The sequence below is a fragment of the Notamacropus eugenii genome, chromosome 5, assembly GCF_028372415.1.
Source record: "Notamacropus eugenii isolate mMacEug1 chromosome 5, mMacEug1.pri_v2, whole genome shotgun sequence".
NCBI classification, from domain to species: Eukaryota; Metazoa; Chordata; class Mammalia; order Diprotodontia; family Macropodidae; genus Notamacropus; species Notamacropus eugenii.
Genome location: NC_092876.1, coordinates 114,065,367 through 114,082,472, shown reverse-complemented (window position 1 = coordinate 114,082,472; position 17,106 = coordinate 114,065,367). Strand labels below are relative to the sequence as shown.

General features: G+C 33.5%; 1 protein-coding gene across 2 annotated transcripts in view; it reads left to right on the top strand.

The window, feature by feature from the left end:
- The window catches only part of TMEM135 (transmembrane protein 135), a 345,033-nt gene that overhangs the window by 144,523 nt on the left and 183,404 nt on the right, over window positions 1-17,106 (top strand). For both annotated transcript variants that reach the window (XM_072610608.1, XM_072610609.1), the window contains exon 5: window positions 4,873-4,938. In XM_072610608.1, coding sequence (XP_072466709.1) covers window positions 4,873-4,938 — 66 coding nt within the window. The remainder of the gene's footprint in view (window positions 1-4,872; window positions 4,939-17,106) is intronic.

Genomic DNA, 17,106 nt, shown 5'->3' with positions numbered 1-17,106 from the left:
TGGTATAGTAGTAAGAAGAGCAGGGAATCAGAGACAGAGCTCAAATTAAATGACTCTTACAGTAGACCTCTACTGATCTCCTCAGTTATTCTCAAAATAATGACTTTATTTTGCATATATTTTAAAATTTACTTCTCTGTTTACATGTTCTTTCTTCCTAGAATAATTTAAGCCACTTGAAGTTAGGGCAGTTATGTCTTATCCTTTGCATGTAGCACAGAGTCTAGAATATAGTAATTTCTTAAAAGAAGTGCATATATGTGGGAACTCCATCAGATCCGAAGGAATGGGGACTGGTATCTAGCTGTGACCATTTTTATACCCTCATAAGACTAAAGGAATGAAAAATGAATCCCTTAGTGTGAAAGAGGATGACGCAGCTTTGGGGTGCAGCCCCGAGGGAAATGACCTAAAGAGAAGGAGCAAAAAAGTCAATGATAGCCGAATGTGAAGAAAAATGACTGAAATGACCAGAGATCTCAGGAGGAAGAGAATTTGGTTAAAGATTTTGAGCAGAAGCAGATAAATCAAATGGGAAGATGTTGATAAAAAGAGAATATGGCCTCTGAATCATCTGTATGAATCCAGACATCTCTGAATAAATATTGGAGGACAAAGGAATTGAATGAGGGGGAGGATCTAGCAGACTTTGAAGAGAGGATGGAACCACAGCAAGATGTTCCTAAATGATTTAAATGAGAAATAAGAATTATGAAAGCAGAATTTATAGCCTGTTAGCAGAACAGGAAAACTTGAATACATGGGGATAATCTTCACCAAAGGAGCAAAAGAGCAAACAACTAATTGGGAATGCAAATACATTGGCTATAAAGCACAATTTGGAGGAAGAGAAGCAAAAAGAAATGACATTAAAAGAAAATAATCTCAAACAAAGCAAATATACAAATCTACAAAAATAAAAATATACAGTCTAATCTCAAGCAAAAAAAAATATATAAGCAAAATATTTATTTCAGACTATGTGCATTTATAGGTTTCTCAGAACACAAATCAAAAAACCCAAATGTCATAATGCAAAGAATAATGCAAAAAAAAAATTGACCAGAACTTCTGAAAGCATAAAACAAAGTGCCAGTCCAAAGAACCTACGGATTTCTTTCTGGAAAAAAATACCCTTTGCTTCAAACTCCAAGGCCATATAGTGGTTGAATTGAACAACAAATGACAACAAATTTTGCAAGCAACCAGAAGAGACTTTTAAAATACAAAGGAAAGGAAAAATTTCAGTATCACAAGACTATACTAAATTCATCAGAAACTGTAAGGTGGAATGAAATGATGTGTTCTCGAGAACAAAGAACCTCGACATGCAACCCAAGGCGATCTACCCTGCAAGTCTGAGTCTAAACATAATGAAGAGCTGGTTGTTCAGTTTTTGCGTTTTAAAAAGCTAGAGACATTCAAAGCATTCATAAAAAGAACAGTAGACCTGGAGTAATTTTTTGCTTCTTTTACACCCCAAACAAAAGAACTACAAGAAAGGTAAACAGATAAAACAACCAGTGAAGACACAGGTAATTTACAGGTAACAAAATAATTTATTTATCCCAGAAAAGAAGGGAAAATAAAACTAAAAAGAGAAAAATATCATTAGGGTTAACAGCAACAATAATGATGAAATAACAGAGAATCCATTAAGAAATTTCTTTCTAAAAGTAGAAAACCAGAAATAAAAAATTATGGTGGAGGAACAAGCCAGAAACATCTTGAACTAAACATCACAATACCCTGACAATGAGTGAATCAGTATTTTTTTATGAAAATGTTGTCAAAACCATTCTTGTTTCCTTATTGGCAGTTATAACCTACCAATTAAGACTCTAAAATGTCATTTTCAATTCTTACACCTTCCTCCAGTAAGGTAAGTCTTTGGGGGTATATAGTGTGGCACTGTTAGAGCTGGAGAGATCAGGAAATTGCTAGTAAAGGATGCTATATGTGAACTGAACCTTGAGGGAACCTAGGCAGTGGCAGAGGTGAGGAAGGGAGTTTATTCCAGGCATGGGGGACAACTTTTGCAGTTAGAGTAGACCAAGGATGAGTATACAGCCTCAAGGCCACATGTGGCCCCCTGGGTCCTCAGGTGTGACCTTTTAACTGAATTAAAACTTCATAGAACAAATCCTCTTCATAAAAGTATTTATTTTGTAAAACATAGATTCAGTCAAAAGACCACACCTAAGGACCTAGGAGGCCACATGTGGCCTTGAGGCTGCAGGCTCCCCACCCTGGGGTAGACCTGAATGCATAAAGGGAGAATGATACTCTGTGTCCTCAAGATTTCAGTGAAGTTTTAAAATATTAATGTTTAATATTTATTTAATAGCTATTAAAACTTGAATAAAATTGCATCAGATATAATTTAATTATCAAAAGTAATATCAAGTAATTATTATTGATATTTAACAATTCATTATTTATTTAATAGCTATTGAGTCTTAAAACCTTCTTTAAGACCTTTCTGACACTCCTGGAAAGATTGTAGCCTTTAATACTCCTGAAAAGTTTTAGCCAGGTTGTGGAAGGCCCTTATGTACTTAACAAAGGCAATCGTATTTCCTCCTAAGGGTTTTTAGCTTAGTTTTACTAATAATTTGTGTGACCTCTGATAAATCACCTAATTTTTTTGGATCTCAGTTTCCTCATCTGTAAAATTAGAGGTTTAGATGAGGTGATTTCTACAGTTTCTTCAGATGTACTGTTATGCTAGTGAAAGCAGAACAAATATTTATTGTGTATTTTGTGCCAGGTACTGTGATAAGAGCTTTACAAATATTATCTTACTTGATCCTCACAGCATCTCTGGGAGGTAGGTGCTTCATTATCTCAATTTTACCTTTGGAAAAAAAAAAACTGAGGCAGACAGAGGTTAAGTGACTTGCCTAGGGGCTCACAGTTATTTGCAAGTGTCTGAGGTCACATTTAAACTCAGTTCTTCTTGATTCCAGGCCCAACACTCTATCCAGCATGCCACTTAACTTCCTCTGCAATTATCACTGAAGCTGAAATTTCATTCATTTTGAGCTCCCCATAATATCGCAGAATCAAAGTTAGAAGTGACTCCACAGGCCATTTAGTTCAGCCTTATCTGAATAAGATTCTTCTGTACAGTGAACTGATAAGTGATTGTCTAGTCTTTGATGATCTCCACTGAGGAGGATCTCACCACCTCCTGAAACATTCCATTGTGCATTTAGGTAGTTCTAAAAGGAGATTTTCTGTTACTTTAAACCTAAATTTGACTCTTTGCAACTTCTGCCCACTGCTTCTGTTTCTGCCCTCTGGGGCCAAGTACTTTGTAATTTCCTTTCCTCATGACATTTTGTCAGTTACTTGAGGATAGCTGTCATGCATGCTAACCAAGTTGCCTTTTCCCCAGTTTATATATTCCCAGTTCTTTCATTTGATATTTATATGAGATGATCTCTGAGACCTTCAGCAGACTGCTTGATTCTGCCAGATATTCTCAATGTCTTTCCTAGATATTATCAATCTTTCCTAAAATGTGGAATCTGAAATGGAATATAGTATGCCAGATGTGTTCTGCCTAGGAAAGAGTATTATGAACTCTAGTCTTGGGTACTGTGCTTTTCAGTATATCCTAAGATTAGATTAATGATTACTTTTTGGGGGGGAGGTCATATCATTGTCTTCATGATGAAAGTTTAGAACCCTAAAATTGAAGATTCCTTTTAAGATGGTCTTCTGTCTAGCCCTGTATGCCTGATCTGATACTTATATGCATATTTCTTGAACCCCATGTTCATGACTTAAAAGTTAAACGGCATAAGTATAGTCTTGTGAGTGGCATTATTTTAGTCTTAACAGGAACCTTTTTGGATCTTCTCTATCATAAAATGTGATAGCTATACCTCTCAGCTTTGTGCCATATGTAAATTTAACAAACATGCCATCTGTGCATTAATTCAAGTTGTTAATATGATAGAGGACATAGCAAAGAATGGTTGGAAAGCACCAAAGACCTTCTTCCAAGTTTATATGGAATAATTAGTGATTTTTTTTTTGGTCTAGCCATTTCAACTAGTTCCAGATCTACATAATTGTACTGTATCTAGCCAACATATTTCCATCTTCTCTGCAAGGGTAGATAAAAGATATATGTTAAGCCATTCAAAATTTTATCTTTTAATTAATCAATGTGATTAGAACTGAGGATACTATTTTAATCCAGTTTGATTCTTATGTCATATTAAGGATGTGATGTGTGTATGTATTATGATATTTCTAAGTAAGTTGATAATGATGATTCTTTTATGAATTGTGTGGATTATCTTTTTACATCATTTTCATTTCTGAATACATGTCCCATCCTCAGAGAGCTGTTAAGGATAAACAAATCCTTCAAAAATAGTAAAAACAGTTCATCAGAACTAAACAGCAGTACAGGTATATCTGACAGTATTTGCAGTATTCTACCTGCATAACCCTCACCTCTTCAAAGAAGGGAGAAGGTTTATTTTCTCATTTCTTCTCCAGGGCAGAACTTCTTTGTTAATATAATTATACAGCATTCACTATGATTTTTTGTTCTTGCCATTTCTGCTGTTATATTTCTTGTGTGTATTGTTTTCCCTATACCACTTCCTATAAGTTTTCCATATTTCTCTGAATTCCCCATATTCGTACTTTCTTACTGTGCAGTAATAACCCATTCATTTTATGTGTCACAATTTGTTTAGCCATTCTTCAATTAATGAACCTTATAAGTATCAGTGTCTTCTGGTTCTTTGCGAAATGGTTTTTATTTATGTATATTTTAAGATGACATAAAAATTTATTATTTTTAATAAGATCATATTTTTAAATGTTACTTCTCATTTCTAATTTCAGGCCACAGAAACATTGTTTAGAATGGGAGTAGCAAGAGGAATCATCACAACTTTAAGAAATGGAGAAGTGAGTTTAAATAATTGTTTTACTTTGACATTCTCAGTTTGTCAGATACTGTTTTCTTTCTTTGATCAATAGTATGTTGCATCATGATTTCTTGGATTATATAAAAGCAATAATAAGTACCTTCTTTGACAAAGAACAGAAACCAAGGTACTTTAAAAAAATTTGTAAATGTACATGATTCTTATATGTATGCTTTTAAATTAGTTTTATTGATGCTTTTTTTCTTTACACCAGCTTAATTTCAGATTGGATCTTGTTTAGGGACAAATGAAAAGTTAAACGTAGTGCCTGATATTTTGTGGTGTATACATTATTCTTCTCTGGTAGTCTCCTTCCATCTCCCATTTCTCCTGAGTTGGGAAGAAGAAAGAAGATATATATTTCATTATCTTTCCTTCCAGACATTCATTGATTTTTCAGTTACCCCACCTGACTTTCTTTTAGTAATTTTTCATTTATACTTTTGTCTGCCTATATATTATTTTCTTAGTTCTAATTTTGCTCTGCATCAGTTCTTATAAATCTCATATTTCTCTGAATTATCTTTGACCATTTCTTAAGACATAATAATACCATATTTGATTATGTTCGTTTACCTTAGTTTTTTTTAGCCATTTTTTTTACTTCTGACACTTGCTATGAGTGTTTTGATATATGTTAGATCTTTGTTTCTTTAGAATATATGTGTAGTAGTGGGATTGATAGAATGAAAAATATACACCGTTTAGTAATTTTTCTTGCAAAGTTCCAAATTAAAATCCAGAATTGGTTCAACCCTTAAATGAATCCTCCTAGAACCACATTAATCTGCTTGGTAGAGGTGGAGACAGCTTCTCCTAAGGATAGCTTTTTCAATAGTGACTATTCCCATTTTTTATGTATAGTATACATAATATCTGTACGCATATCTGCCAAAGTAATATTCCTGAAGTATAGCTCTTACTTTGCCACTCCCTTGCTTTGTAAACTCCATTGACTTCTTATTATTCATAGGGCCAAACAGAAACTGCTCAGTTTGCCATTTAAAACCTATCAAAGCCTACCTTTAATCTGTCTTTGCATCTAGATTAGAATTTACTCCCTTTCACGTACTCTTCTGTCTAGCTCAACTGGCCTTCTTGCTATTCCTTTCCTAGGCTACTATATCTTCTTTTCCAGGCCTTTCCCCAGGCTCTCTTCTATGCCTGGAATGTGATCCCTTCTTACTTTGCCTCTTAGAATTCTTGCTTTTCCTTCAAAATTCAACTTCAACATAATTTCTCATGTGTACCCTTTCCTAATGACCCTAACTACTAGTTCACCTCTTCTGTTTACCTTTGATTTATTTTGTTTATATTTGAAGACTTTTTTGTCTGTTCTGTTTTGTGTACATATTGTCTCATAAAATGTTAGCATTTTGAGCACAGGGATTATTTCATTTTGTCTTTTTTAGTTTCAAAACAGTATGGTTTTTGGCATATAGTAGACATTTAATAAATGATTATTGAGTGATTGATACTATATATTTATATACATACTATGCACATACACATTGCACATGTATGTATGTATATATAATAATAAGTATTATTAGAATTTCTAAAGCGTGTCTTATTTTGTCAGAAGTGATATACAGTGATTAAATCATGGTTTTCCTAAGAGGAAATTATAGTCTAATTAGGAAACAATTTTTCTTCCTGACTTCCCTTACTTCTCCAAGGCGTAGCTCAGATATTGTCTTGTGGAAGATGTCTTTTCTCATGTTTCTCCCACTCCCCCAAATGCCTTCCCTCCTGAGACTTCCTCCAGTTTATCCCTTATGTATGTATTTTGTATGTACACAGTTGTTTGCATATTATCTCCTCTCTTAGAACTGAGTACTTGAGGACAGGGACCACTTTTCGCTTTGTATCCCTAGTGCTTATTTAGTATAGTGCCTATCTAGCACATAGTAAGCACTTAAGAAATGCTTGTTGATTTACAGTGAAAAACACATGATAGTATAGTATAAACTATACAGGTCAGAGTGGCAAAAGCAGAGCAAGAATGTAATCAGAGTGGAATTGAATGGATCCAGAAAGGTACTGTGGGAGATTCAGAATCTTGGATGAATAATTATTATGGGAAAAATGTTAAGTATCTTGTATAATGATTTCTAAAGGGTCTACTTTAAGAAACTGCTGTCCTAAAAGACAAGGGACTGCCTTATTTTGACTTAATGAACAATAATATTAATAGCTTCTGTTTTATAGACTTTACAATTTGTACTGTAATGTAAATAGTTACTTTGATGATGATAATGAGAAAGATAGGTAGATAAAGCATTTATTACAACCACTTACTATATGCCAGGTACTGTACTAAGTTTTGGGATATAAAATACAAGTAAGCAAGATAACTCTGGCCATTCAGGAGTTATATGTTCTAGTGATGGAAAACACATAAAAGGCTGCTAGAAAGGGATGGGAGAAAGGTTCCTGCAAGAGGGTGACAGTGAAGAGAAGTTGAGGAAGTTTCATGAAGGGTTGGAGTCCTAGGAGGATAGGAACCATCTGTTTGAGAAGAGGGAGAACATGTTTTTCATGGGGTGAAACTTTTTACAAAGTAGAGACACTGTCAGCCCTGAGAAGTTATATCAGAATAAAGCCTAAAAGATAGATTTTTAAAGCCTTTGAAGTTTTTCTTGAAATTTTTTTTCTACTTTCTGTGAGCTTGGGTAGTTTGATAGAAAGCAAAAGGATAGATTGCCTTTCTTTTCATAATTTTCTTTTTTTAATATTTTATTTATGCCTTCTATTTTTAGTTCTTTCAAACATCTCTTCCTGTCACTACAACATTCATATACTTTATAACAGAAAGACTCAGATAAGCAAAACCAACAGAGAAAGTGATTTTCTTATACTACTTGCAGCATTTTGCTTCCATAGTAAAGCATCAGTCTACAGAGAACAGGGATGTATGCATCATCTTTGTTCTTCTGGATTCAAGTTGGTTACTGCATTGAATCTGAACTCCAATGTCCTTTATATTTTGTATTTTTGCATTTATTTTATTATAGTTATATTTTTCTCTCCATTTAAAACAAAAACTTTGCATCAGTTTCCATATTCTTTTGAATTTGTTCATGTTTGACATTTCTGGTGGTATATGGTAATTTTCTATTACAGTAATATAATGCAATTTATTAAGCCATTTTTCTTTTTTTTTAAGATTATTAATTTATTTGTTTTCACTTTTCTACAATTACTTCTATAAGTCTTAGATTTTTTCCCCTTCCCTTCACCCTCCCTCCCGAAGATGGCATGCAATCCTATATGGGTTCTATACATACTTTCTTACTAAAAACATTTTCACATTAGTCATGTTGCATGGAGGAATTAAAATGAATGGGAGAAATCATGAGAATACTGAACTGTTTTTCAACCTACTTTTTTTTTTCTAGTTTTTTACTTTTATTGAAAGTGCTGATAAATATTTTGGAATATATTTTTCTGCATTTGACCTCTGAAGTATATACCCAATAGTGGAGTTTTTTTTTTCTGTTTTTTTATTTTTAATGTTCTACAATCATTACCATAAAACTTAGATATTTTCCCCGCTATCTACCCCCCACTACACCCTCCCTCCCCAAGACAGCATACAATTCTATATAGGATCTACACATACTTTCCTATTGAATACGTTTTCACTATAGTCATGCTGTGTAGACGAACTAAAATAAATGGAAGAAATCATATAACAAATGAAAACATAATATGCACACACGCACACACACACACGCACACACACACACACACAACCCCCCCAATAGTGGAGTTTAGAGAAAACGAGCATAGTAGTTAACTTTTTTGGTGCCTAATTCACATTATTTTCCGGATAGTTTGAATTATTTTATTGTTCTACCAACAGTTATGTACAAGTGCCTCTCATTTTACAGCTTGTCAGCATTGAAAATTTGCTTTTCTTTTATCATCTTTGCCATTTTGATGACTGAGGAGATTTCCTAATTATTGTAATTTAAATTATTTGTGATTTAGATAATTTTTATGTGGTTGTTGAGGTATAGTATTCACTAGTACATTTCTTTTGAAAATTCTTCATGTTCTAAGTCTCATAATATACCATATTTCTTTATATCTTCCATATCTTGGACAACATTTTTTTCTCAGAAATATTTCATATAAATACTTGCCCCTCACTTGGCAGCTTCTCTTTTCATTCTAATTGTTTTTTACTTTGCAACCTCCTTGATTCCTTGAAGTAAAGAATATTTAATATGTACATAGCTATTTATTTTTATGTATCATGTTTTCCTTCCTTCGTTCCTTCCTTCGTTCCTTCCTTCGTTCCTTCCTTCGTTCCTTCCTTCTTTCCTTCCTTCCTTCCTTCCTTCCTTCCTTCCTTCCTTCCTTCCTTCCTTCCTTCCTTCCTTCCTTCCTTCCTTCCTTCCTTCCATCATTCCTTCCGTCCTCCCTTCCTTTGTGGTAGTATCTGGTACCTTGTAGACACAATAAATACTTGCTCAAAGAAATATTATTAAAACAGAAAATAATACATATATTCCAGTCTTGCTTTTCCTTGCCCCACATGATCATAACGAATATTAAACTTTTCAAAAAATAAAACAGTAGTGATGTTATATTAATGTAAAGACCAAGAATACTAGTGCCTAGCACAGTTTCAACAATCCCTGCCTTCTTGCATCAGGTGAAATGAACAAATATATACTGAATGCCATTGAAGTGGATATTCATTTGTAATCAAGTAGGCTTATGTATTATGTTGTGAACTATTAGAGTTGAAGATAAAAATAGGCAAGATTTATAAATAATTTTGATCAGGAGACATATGAACAATAATACTGTTAGCATAACTCCATATTTTGGTAAACAGAAACTAACAGTGCCCTCTCCAGTCTAGTATTTGTATGACATCATACCATGCCAATAGATCATTTAATCAAGATCATCCTTTTTTATATATAAGGAATATGCCATCACATTGAGAATAAAAACATGCCAAAGAAGGCCTTAGATTTATTTTGTAAAATGGACTACATTAAATATTTTCTATTGATGTAGTTGTCCTAGTGATTAAAAGCTTCATCTAGTAACAAATCCTTCCAAGTATGACAGACTGCTGGCCTATCATTGTTCAGATTTGGCAACTTTGTTCATATCCCGTCTTGCAGAGGGAGAGGTTTTTTTTCTCAGATTCAGTTTTTGAATGATAATAAATCAGAGTACTTTGGAGTTGAAAGGGTCCTTTATAATTTTAAAGATAAGAAAATTGAGGCTCAGAAAAAGATTAATTGATATTTCCCAGTTCATAAAGGTGTCTAGTATTGTGGCTAGGATTTCTCTTCATACCCTTGAAACCAGCTCTCTGTACTCCTACTCCTTTACCTTTTGAAATAACTTAACTTTTGAATGGCTTAGAAAATAGATTAGGGATCTTTTAAATAGAATTTAAAAACTGATTATTTGGAGTTTGTTTTTTTTGAAGGAATACTGCCTTGTATGGTTTGAAGTTAAAATTATGATTATTCCTTGTTTAGATTTTTTTTTAAAGCACTACAGATTGTGAATTAAGAATTAACTTTATGGAGTTTAATGCTATAACAGAGTGTCTGTCCAGGGCGAACAACATAATTCTGGACTAAAACACAAATCACCACAGATTTTTTACTTTTGGACTTCTAAAGCATTTTAGTTTTATATATTAGTTGAGGTTGGTACACATATTTAACAATGGAAGAAACTGAGGAGCAAGACATCATTCTCACTTAGCTACTTGGCTCTAAGTTTATTGTTCTTTTCTACCATACCACGTTACCACAAATATCAATAACTCAAGACAGTAAGTGCTACATTCAATGTGAGATGTACAGACTAAGTAATATAGTAGTACAAAAGAAGACAGGATCACTTCCAATGAGAGTGTTAAAGGCAAGGCATCATAGAGCAGGTGGCAAATGCAAAGCCCTTCTTCATGGATGAGAGAAGCTGCAATATCTTCAGGATGGCAGTTTGCAAATTTACTAATTTAACTTAGGTTTAAGTATTAAAGAAATTGATTTAACAGTGTTATAGTTGAAAAGAATAAAAATTCAAGATGCCCATTTTTACATTTGTACCATTGTTTTGGTTGTCTCTTTTAAGTATAAGGCAGAACTAAACTTTACCTTCAATATATGCACAGTTTCAGTTGATCTTTCATTAGAAGTATTTGTGTACATCTTCTTTTATCCCACTGTAAGCTCTTTGAGAACTAAGATTGTTTTATTCATTTCCTTATCCTTCCCAACAGTTAGGTCGTATAGAGGAGATTAGAACATTAGACTTAGAGGCAGAAATACTTGAGTTTGAATATCACCTCAGATGTTTGTTAGATGTATGACCCTGGGCAAGTCAGTTAATAATTCTCAGCCTCAGTTTCCTCCTCTGTAAAATTAGTACAAAATAACATTTATCTTACAGGTTCTTGTGAGAATCAAATGAGATAACCTGTGCAAACCTTAAGGTGCTGTATAAATGTAGGTATTACTATTATTTCAGATTATAGGTTGCTGAATGGATTATTATTGATTGGTTCGTTGGCTTAATGAACGAAAGAAATAAAAAGCAATTACTGTGATAATTTATACTTTACTTTTTTTCTCCTTTCATTAAGTACCAATAAATGCTTAACCATCCTGCTCTGCACCTCTTCTTTATTCCCACATTAGGATGTGATATATTAATAATGGCTGAATCAAATTAAATCTTTCTATAAAGCAATTTATAATTGGATGATCAGTGATGGGGTATATTTGAATACTCATAGAGAATTTGGATCTTTGGATTTGTCCTAGCTTTTAGAATTTTTTGTTTTCTTGTTGTTTCTTTTAGTTGCTTCTTGTTGTTTTGGTACTCACTCTCTCCTCAGAAGATCCTTAGGATTAGTCTTTATATATAAGACTTACTTAATGTTGCCTTTCCAACTGCCAGAGCTCCTTTCATTCTAGTCTTCCTTTTCACACAGCCATTAGAACTCAATTTTTAAATTCATCCTGTACTATTTTGGTTCTTGGGATTTAGCACATTAACCTGAATTAACCTTCTCTAGGCTTTTTCCCTTTCCCATCCAGCTGACAAAATAATCTTCCTGATACACAGATCTGACCATATTACTCTACTGCTCAAAACCCTTTGGTGGCCCCCTGTTGCCTTTAGGATAAAGAGAAAATTCTTGGCATTTAAGGCCCTCTACAGTCTAGCTCTGATTTACCTTTCTAGTCTTATTTGGCATTTTCCCCTCTTCATGTTTTCCACATATCAGCCAAATTGTTCTTTGAGTTGGTTCCTTATAGTGGATGTGCCTGCTTTTACACAAATCTGATTTTGCAGAAAACTTTTTCCCCTTGTCTTCTCTTCTTCTTTTAAGACTCTGTTCATGTACTATGTCCATATTAATCTATTCTTGATCCTACTTGTCTTTCTACTTTCCCACTGTGTTTACAGTACTCCTTTCCCATATGTTTTCCAAGAGCTTTTTGTCTGGATTTCTCATGTTCTTTAATCACATTCGGCTGTAGTATATGTTACTTGTATGTATGTGTTATCTCTAGCCCTCACCTCTCTCAAAGCAGACTAATTTCTCTGAGGTCTGTTGATTTTTCAGGTATTTTTTTTACATTATATTAAAACTTTCTAACACAGTGCTTGGTAAATAGTATGGACTTAAATAAGCGTTCTTTGTGTTGATTTGAATTTCAAGGGAATTGAAGAATTGCTTTACTTGGAGATCTTTAAAAATGTAATTGACAGTTGACAATAGGGTGGCATAGATTTGACTTCCTAGAAAATAGGAGATGGTATTAAATGACTTCCTGAGATGCCTTTCTAAGAAATGCTCTAAGTTCTGATAGTTATCTTTACAGTTTAGCATCCAGGCTGTTTTTTCCACACATGCTTTAGTACTTCCAGTTCATTGTTCTTGCTGATGTTACCTAAACAGATAACCTAATTTTCTACATCAGCATATTGCTATTATAATGTAGAAATATGCCTTCTATTGGGCAAGTAGTGTTTTCATAGAAAATATGGGCAAAACAGGTGAGTAGTTTAAATAGGATTTTAAAAAATCAGTTTTAGAATTCCCTATCTTGTTTTTACCAAAGAAATGTTCAGGGACCATACTACATGTCTTTCTTTCTTGAAATGGCTACTGAACTACTTTTATTTTCTTTATAATGCCTGCTTTTGATTTGAATACAAAAATAAATGTGCCATGATTTTATCCCTAAAAGGAAACAAACAATATCTGGGCAATATCTGGCTAACCACAGAATGTTTAGGCTTTATTTTTCAAAATTTGGAAGGTTTCTTAAGATAACATCAGTTTGTTTTGATCCTAATAGGAAGAGCTTTGGGCCAGGAAAGCAAGTATTTCCACACTGCTAACCTAACCTCTCTTCATATATACATTGTCAATTTTTGTTGTACAACCAAATCTGTACACTTTAGAGAAATTTGTGGTGTTTCAGTGTACTTGGCATTACTGGATAGATTTTGTAAGCCAGGCAGGTCATTTACACATAGAGAATGTTACCTTCTTGTTTTAGGCATCCCTGAAGGGTTATTTATTTCTAAAACTTTGGCGAATGGAGGAGTGAGTAGTTCAGTATTTAAGAGTATTAAGTAATTTCTATAGATATACTAAAAGCCCAACTCTTAATTTAAACTTTTATTGAACACACTGCTAATTTAAATCCTAGGACAGCGACAAATTGCTATTATTTTTAATAATGTTAGTATCATAATGCTCTGTATACCATACCTCAGTGGAATAAAAGGAAATTGAAGGATTTTTGTGGCATGGTGGCTAGAGAAATGAGGATAAGGAGGAACAATGTTGTTTGGAGAGGTCGAGTAGGAGTACGGTAACGTAGAGAAAGTAATTCTTGTTTTGAGAGAGATGAAGAGAAATATAAAAGGTCTAAGAAGCCATCACATTTTGGAAACCCAAAATGGGAAAGAGTAAAATGAAAAATGAGAGATCAATGAGAAAGCTGGGAGTAGTGTGACTCAGAACAGAGGTTAGGGTTTTCAATATGCCTTGGCCTCTGCTTAAGATGCCTCCTGCCACCCAAGTGCTCTGTCGTTTTGTTCCTTTCTCTGGCTTAATGAAACAGTCTGTTCTGAAAGTATGAGGAAAAGTTCTCAGCATTTACCACATGGACTAATTAAAACTGGAAAATATTCAAGTACGCTACTCTTTCTGTACATGAAGACCAAGAAGGATGTCTTACTTTGTTCACTTGGACACTTGAACTTTTTGTTCCCTTTTGCTTTGAATTAGAGGAAGCTCTCACCTCATAATTTCACATTCATTTTAACTGTTGTGACGATCTTTTTTTCTTTTTTCAGCTTGACCTTTGACATGGTAACACAGAGATTCTGTGCTGTGTGCTTAATTAGACATAAAATATATGACATCCATGTTGTATGGGGAAAGCCTCAGCAAGTTTTGTAAATTACTGGGCCTTTAGTCTGTGACAAAAATAATATGAATCTGAAAAGTCAGTTTCATTTTAGGCACATTATTTCCCACGTTTTGGAGCTGATCTTCCAGGCCTATTGTAGGACAAATGTGTGATGCCAGATATTTGATATCATTACCTACCACCCATATCCTACCCAATTCATTAACATTCATGTGACAAAGATGTCATAAATAAGTGTCATAACTACTTCCACAGATTGCTTTGACATTTCTGATTTCTTTTCTCTTGTTTCTGTGTTAATTTCCTTGGGAACTGAAGATATTTTCTATTTAATATATTTCCCCTTCCCCCTGAATTTTATTCATAACTTGAGCATAGTGGCTGTGACAATGCTGTCATGTTGGAGAATTTTTAAAAAAATCCTATCCTGGAGTTGTTTCTAACTTTCTAAAAGCTGTATTTTAATGACAGTCTTTTTCTTTTTTTTTTTTCTTTTCACTTTTAGCATAGTGCCTGGGACTTAGTAGGCACCGAAGTGTTTACTGACTGAATCATTGTTGTCCCAAGTAACTCTTCCTTTCCCCCTCCCTAAGAGCCATCCTTTATAACAAATTAGTATATTTTTAGAGAGGAAAACCCCTCAGCACAGCTGATCAATATATTGAAAAAGTCCAAAAACATATGAAATGTGCAACACTTGTGAACCTCCTACCTCCACAAGGAAACAGGTAATTCTCATAGCTTTTCTTTTGAGTTCTGCTGGATCTTTATAATTTTGTTACATTTACTTTTGATTTTTTTGGTTTGTAATTAGTTGTACTTTCCATTGACATTGTCATAGTTATTTTGTATATTGTTTTCTTGGTTCCACTTTTGTTCATTGAGATCTTTCCTTACTTCTTTGTATTCATCACACATGATTTTTTGCAGCACAGTAATGTGCCATTTATTAATATAGCACAATTTGTTTAGCCATTTCCTAGTTGATGGACATCTATTTTGTTTCTTATCACAGAATTATTGTGGGTAATATTTATTTATAAATGGGATCAAAGGAATGCATTGAGAAAAATCACAAAGTATTTTCTGTATTATTGTATTTCCTCTCATAATTGTAACTGTAATTTAATCATTTATTCAGAAGTCAGAAATTTGTGCTGTAAAGTTTTTCATTTTCTTCATTGAGACTAATTCTTGAATTCAAGTAGATGGATAATATAGTTGGAAAAAATAGTTATTGGGAAAAAAAGCATCATCACATATAGTCACATTTTTGAGTGAGAAAAGTAATTATAGGTTAAGTTTTAGATAGTAAGAAGGGCCTGTATATATTGGGGTGTTTAAAATGTCAGTAGAAACAAAGGATTTGTTTCTAGTATTTCAGACCCAGAAACTCAGTTTCTAGCTCTGATTTTACTGCTTTTTCGAAACTACTCATGTATCCATTTCTGAGTGTTGATCATATTTCATAATATTGACTATGCATCTTATATTTTCTTAATCTTTATTATTTGGAACTTAGGAACCATATTTTTCTTACTTTAAACATTCTCATTGGAGTATAAGCACTATTTCATTTCTTTGTATCCCCAGTGCCTTACTCGTATGTGGTAGTCACTTAATAAATGTTGCTTTAAAACATTATTTTGGTAATTAAATTTTCACCTATCATATTAAAGAAAGTATTAAGATTACAACATGTGAAAAAGTAGTCAAGGTCTAGTATATTTCTATATAAGGAAATCTGAAATGCAAAAATCCAGATCTGCTAAGTAGACTGAAGTGACTGCTTTTATTTTTAAAAAATTAAAAAAAGCAAAACTCTTTGATTTATAGAATTTATTTCAAACCACCCTGAAAAACATATATACATTTAAAAGAATATGCATCCACTTTATAAACATGTTATTTAAAATTTGCTTTTCAAGAACATAGCTCTTTTATATAGTGAGATGTTTTTGTCATTTAGTTATTTCAGTCATGTCTGACTCTTTGGGACCCCATTTAGGGGTTTTCTTGGCAAAGACACTGGAGTGGTTTGCCATTTCCATTTCCTGCTCATTTTACAGATGAGGAAACTAGAGGCAAATAGAGTTGTCACTTGCTCTAAGTGTCTAAGGCCAGATTTGAACCTCAGGAAGATGAGTCTCCCTGACTCCAGGCCCAGCACTCTATTTTACTCTGTACTAAAAAACCTCTCTGCCATATAATAAGGTTCTCAATTAAAAAAAACTTGGTGTGGATACTAATCTAACCCTCAGAAATATATAACAAGAAATATTATCCTCATTTTACAAATGAAAAAGCAAATATTTAAAAGGTAAATTGATTTTTCCATTTCTCTTGGCAAAATAATTTAGATCATGTGTCTTGTGATCTGTTTACAAAGTTGTATAGAACTTGAATTATTTTAATGATGTCAAAAACTATTTTGAAAGAGAGAGATAAGTATCATGGACCTGCAATAAGTGCTTGTTTACTGATAATTTTTAATTGATAAAAGGAACTCCCTGATAAGGATAATATTCCCTCTAGGAATTCAGGTCTCCACCTTTTCTGCCATTTCTGTGTATAAGAACACTGAGAAATTCAGTGACATGCCCATGGTCACATAGCCAGGACATGGTACCAAGTAGGACTTGTACTTGGGGGTCTTCTGAACTCTGGAGGCCAGCTCTCTGGCTACAACATATGTTGCTTGT